At 49.2% G+C, this 5,532-nt stretch overlaps 1 protein-coding gene across 1 annotated transcript; it reads right to left on the reverse strand.

Moving 5' to 3' along the window:
* Positions 1-902: 902 nt before the first annotated feature.
* On the reverse strand, positions 903-2,615 carry LOC139175591 (lamina-associated polypeptide 2, isoforms alpha/zeta-like). Its single transcript, XM_070766798.1, has one exon. It carries the CDS (start codon positions 2,613-2,615, stop codon positions 903-905), a length of 1,713 nt encoding a protein of 570 aa, XP_070622899.1.
* Positions 2,616-5,532: the final 2,917 nt, after the last annotated feature.

Raw genomic sequence — 5,532 nt, forward strand, 5'->3', positions numbered from 1 at the left:
ACACTAGAGTCCCTAGGACCTTGGAAAGGAAGGCCAGCGGCACCATCCTCTGATGTTGTAATTTGGTGACTAAGCCCTGGACGTTGCGCTTTCTCTCCGGAGACAGGTAAACTCTCATGGAGATGGTGTCGATAACCGAGCCAAGATGGGTTATAATTGTGGTGGGCGAAAAATGACTTTTTTCGTTGTTTATCGTAAAGCCATGCTCCTGCAACAGCGCTACCGTGTCCCGCAGATCCTTCTGCGCGGTCGCCCGATCCCTGGACAATACGAGGATGTCGTCCAAGTATGCTAAAAGTCTTATTGATCGGGACCGTAAGGCGGCGATTAACGAATCCAGGATCTTGGTAAAGGTGCGCGGTGCGGAAGAGAGGCCAAAGGGCATCGCCCGGTACTGATAGTGCCTCCCCTGGACATAAAATCGGAGGTATTTCCGGTGCTCTGGGTGGATGGGAATGTGTAAATACGCCTCCTTCAGGTCGATGGATGACATGAGATCTCTGGGCCGGATGGATGCCAGGATCGTGCGGAGGGAGGCCATCTTGAATCTTCGGTATAACACGTACTTGTTTAGATGTTTCAGATTCAAGATGAGCCTGCAACCTCCTGATGACTTGGGTACTATGAAGACCTTGGAGTAGTACCCCATGCCCTCCATATGGGCTGGCACCCTCTCGATGGCTTGAATCTCTAGGAGATGCGCAATCTCTTGCTCTAGTAATGTCCGATTGATAATGTCCTTGGGTACTGGACATGACACAAAATGGGTAGGCGGAATACAAAGGAACTCCAGGCGTAGGCCCCGGCTTACCGTGTCCAGGATCCAGGCGTCGGAGGATGTGGTCCTCCAGGCGGTACAAAACCTTTGGAGTTTTCCCCCCAAAGGGACCTGCCCTATGGAGTCACTTGGCTCCACGGAACCCTCGTTGATTGAAACCCCGAAAGGGGCGTCTCGCCTGCTGGTATCCCCTGCCCCGGCCTTGAAAGTAGGTCCTATCGCCCCGGTACGAGTAGGACTGCCCATATTGACCCTGTGAGTAGGGTCGGGAGGCCTGGGTGGTTCCGGAGGCTGGGTCCCATCGAAAGGGCTGCCGACGTCGATACGGGGTGTTACTGCGATCTTGCCTTCTAGAGGATCTGGGAAGGATCTTCCTCTTATCCTTGTCTTCCACAAGGACGGATTCCAACACCTCCCCAAACAGTTTCGTGCCCTGGAAAGGGGCAGACGACAGGCGCCACTTCGACTTGGCGTCCGCCTGCCAATGTCGAAGCCACAGGAGGCGCCGGGAAGATATAGTGGAAGCCATGCCCCTTGCAGAAAACTTTGCCGCATGCAAGGTAGCATCCGCGGAAAACTCGGCCGCCGCTAGCAGCTTGTTTAAGTCCTGCTTGAGGCGGGAGTCTTCAGGCCCCATCCTAGACTGCACCTCCTGAAGCCACATGATGGAGGCCCTATTGAAAATGGATGCAGTAGATGCCGCTCGTAGGGCCCATGCTGCCATTTGATGGGCCTTTTTTAGAAGTGTCTCAGCCCGTCTTTCATCCGGCTTGAGACTGTCCGCAGTCTCCGAAGGGACGACAGCATTGGATACCAGTGTGGCCACTGGCTTATCCACTGGCGGGAATTGCAGCAGGTTCTCCATCTCTTCGTCGAACGTATAGAAGCGACGCTCCATCATGGAGGGACCCTGTGCCGCTGCTGGGTGCTGCCAGGTGCGTTTGATATTTTCCAAAAATATCTCCATTGCAGGCACGTTCTCGGATTCCTTAGGTTGCTCCTTACACAGGGAAGCCGAAGTCCTAAGTCCATCCCCTGCATCTGTGGGTGCATTCGCCCCTGGCACATCTAAGGTTTGCTTCACCTTATGCAACAGCAGCCTAAATAAAGTTGGCTTAAATAGTCCTGCGGGAGCTGGCTGTTCAGGGCAGGCATAATCATCATCAGATAGTTCATTGTGCCCATGCTCGCTGTCTTCCTCCAGAAAGCCAGTGTCTCCCGCAAAAGAATCCAACCCAGGAGGGGGCGGTGGTGCTGACCAAAGATCCCTGGGCTGGTAAGCTTGTGGCAATGGAGGTGTTACTTGCTGGGCGCCGGCCACCATTCCCTGCGCATATATGTTAGCAATCATGTCCTGCAGGGATGGAGGAAAGGCTTGCCAGACCTCACCTTGGGCTCTAAGCCCTGCAGCCGTAGGGGTGAAGGATGCCGAGGGAGCTGCAAGTGTTTGTGGACCAGTAGAAGGCCCATACAATGGTTGGCTGATTGAGGCAGGCCTCTCTGGCCTGACCTGAGGCGAAGGCAATGGTGTAATTGTACCAGGTAATGCCTGACGGTCGGGGGACCAATCTTTTTCTGAGGCAGAGCCTAAGGCCCCCATTGGCAGTGTCCCCCCTGGTGGAAGTGGCTGAAATGGGGGTATATGGAAGGCCCCTGCAGCTGGAGAAGCTAATGCTGCATCCAAGCGTTGCTCTAACGCTTTTATTTTCCTCTCTGCTTCTCTTAATGAGGAAGACGATTGGGAAGATTTGGCCTTGGCCTTAGAGGAAGCCTTCTCCTTGCTTTTGCAGGAACCCTGAGCAGACTGGGACTGCTCCTGCCCTTGCTGGTCAGCCATCCTGTCAGAAATTGGGGCAGCTTTACTCACAAATTTCCTTGAAAGCAGTATCCAAACACACTCTCAAACCGATTGTGCCTCCACTCGTGAGTGCCTGTAATGGCTGCCGGCAGTTGCTCACTTCACGTGAGCGACCTAGCCAATGAGCCTGTTGCTGGGTAGATCACCGGCCTGGCTCCTGGCGCGGTGCCAAAGCGCGCCAAAAATGAAGCTGTCAGGTCTGCCGCGCGCCAATTAAGCCCCAAAATGGCGGGCGCAAGCTATTGCCGCTTCGGGGTAAAGGGGGGGGGGGGCGCGGCTTCCATGGCTCCGTAAACGGCCGAAACGCCGACTCTGCCCCCCCCCCTTGCTCGCCGCTTGCATTTCGAGCGGCTTCTCACTCTTCCCGACTTCAGCAGCTTTTTTTTTTTTTTTTTTTTCCTTTCTTTTTTTAAACAGTTAATTAGCCGCCAGCTGTGAGGCGCTCGGGACGGCTTCCCCGGCATCAGCTGAGAAGCGCGGCTTTCCAATAAGGCAGATCGGAACTGCTTTGAAGTCCTTCCGCTGCCCCCTTAAGTGGGTAGGGGGCGGACCCCTCCCACACGGGGTGAAAGCCAGATATGACCGCGGAGGACAGGGATCTCCGGCTCAACATTCCTCTTCAGGGCAGTACTCTCGGAGAGAAGAGGCCCCATAAGGAGAACGATGGGGGCGCTGCCCGCGGAGGGCAGAAACCCCTTAATCCTGTAGAAACCTGTTAAAGACACAAGCAAAAAACATTAAAACTGTAAACATAAATTTTACAACCATACACTTTATTTTAAATTACTCCTTCAGGAGCAAACAACTCAGTATCCCTATCCTAGACTGAGTTTTTTTAAAACTGAGGTACTGGGGCAGCAAGGGGGCGGTACCTAATTAATATGTTAATTATATTAATTTAAAACTCAGTTCCTACCAATAAGATTGAGCTAAATCCCATGCTGGACTCTCCTTCCAGAGACATGGGAGAACTGGGAGGGCTGAATGCTAGCTCCACCCCACAAGAGTGGGATGATCATTCCTCTGTCCTGGTGCTCCTTGACTTCTCAGCTGCAGCTGCACTGCATGTGGACTGCATTGTGATGTGACTTGGAAGTTGCTGAGCTGAAAGAGGGCTGTAAAAGCACTATGAAGCTGTATATAAGTATAAATGCTCTTGCTTTTGCTCTTGCTAGTGCTATTTAGATGTGAGATGTATGATTAATAGGAAAGTGAACACAAGAACAAGGGGGCATAATCTGAGGTTAATTGGGGGGAAAGATCAGAAGCAACATGAAAAAATATTATTTTACTAAAAGAGTAGTAGATGCTTGGAACAAACTTCCAGCAGATCTGGTTGGTAAATCCACAGTAACTGAATTTAAACGTGCCTGGGATAAACATATATCCATCCTAAGATAAAATACAAGAAATAGTATAAGGGCAGACTAGATGGACCAAGAGGTCATTTTCTGCTGTCAATCTTCTATGTTTCTAGGCTTAACCAAACCTTTCAATTATTTAATGATTCAATTGTAGCCAGTAAAATCTTTAAGAATCAGAGAATAAAATGCTACAGAGGGCAAGAGCAGAGATTCTAAGTGGAGAAAGGGAAATGCATAGCTTACCTGTGGTAAGAGTTCTCAAGTTGGTTAAAGATAAGATACTTAACTCCGACTTAGAAATCTCTAAGGAATGAACAAGACTGTAAAAGAAATGCTGCTAATGTTTGATTGAACATTGCATTTTATGAGAGTTAAGAGTTAGTCAGGACTGATTAGCTGGAAATGTAAGCTGGGGAAAATCCCTTCTGCAAATATTCTGGGCCAAAAGTGAATATTTTGTTATCAAGTGTCCTTATAATTCTGATATTTTGATTATATCTACCGTATTTTCCGGCGTATAAGACGACTGGGTGTATAAGACGACCCCCTAACTTTTCCAGTTAAAATATAGAATTTGAGATATACTCGCCGTATAAGACTACGCAGCCTGGTGCCAGCTTTCTCTTTCTCTTTCCACATAGCCACACTGATGACTAACTAATTGCACTGATTTTCCCATACATTGAGTGAATTCAGACAACACTCTTGTGAGCTGCTCAGTCTTCAGAAAGGGGTGGCATACAAATCTAATAAATAAATAAATCTAATAAATAAATAAATTGTGCCACAAATTAGCCAAATAGGCTTTTGTGTAACCCCACCCCTATCAAAGTTTACACTCTCCTGCTTTTATTTCTTGCACAAATGAGAACCAGCACTAAGCATAATTAAAAAGTAGCGGTCTTTAAATCTACTGATCAGATGTTGTTTGTTTACAAGAAGTTTAATAAATAGAAATCCTGCAGGTGCAATTTTCTAATGAGTAGTTCTTTTGTTTGCATTCCCTAATTGTAAACTTTAGGCTCACTTTCGACTCATCCATGAATGAAAACTAGTGAATAAGTTGCAGCGGGTTTCTTCTAGGGAGCAGGGAAAAGTTGGTACCTGAATACACATTTTTGTACACGTTTTGACAAATAAATAAATGAATGAATGAAATAAATGAATAGCACGTGTTTTGCAGCTCTGAGTGGTACAAGGCGGAGCTTTGGGTACAGAGTCGGTGGAAAACTACTAAATCCCGGGTCCGTACAGCCCAGCCTTAAAAAAAAAGATCCCCTCGCTGTATTACACTTTCGACTTCGGTTCAGATGTTGCACCAGGAAAAGGCGCTTTCACAAGCGAGATCAATCACCAGCAGGCTCGACGGGTGAAGCACGCGCCGTCGGGCCGAGCTCAAGAGAAAGGAAAGCGCAACGCGGCAGGAACTGCGGGGGGTAGCCGGCGTATGCTCCGGCTAACGAGCCCTTGCCGCAGCTATCCGCCGCTTCTTTCTTCTCCGCCTCGCCTCCGCTACTCCCGCCGCCACCTTT

The sequence above is a fragment of the Erythrolamprus reginae genome, chromosome 1 (assembly GCF_031021105.1).
Source record: "Erythrolamprus reginae isolate rEryReg1 chromosome 1, rEryReg1.hap1, whole genome shotgun sequence".
Lineage (NCBI taxonomy): Eukaryota > Metazoa > Chordata > Lepidosauria > Squamata > Dipsadidae > Erythrolamprus > Erythrolamprus reginae.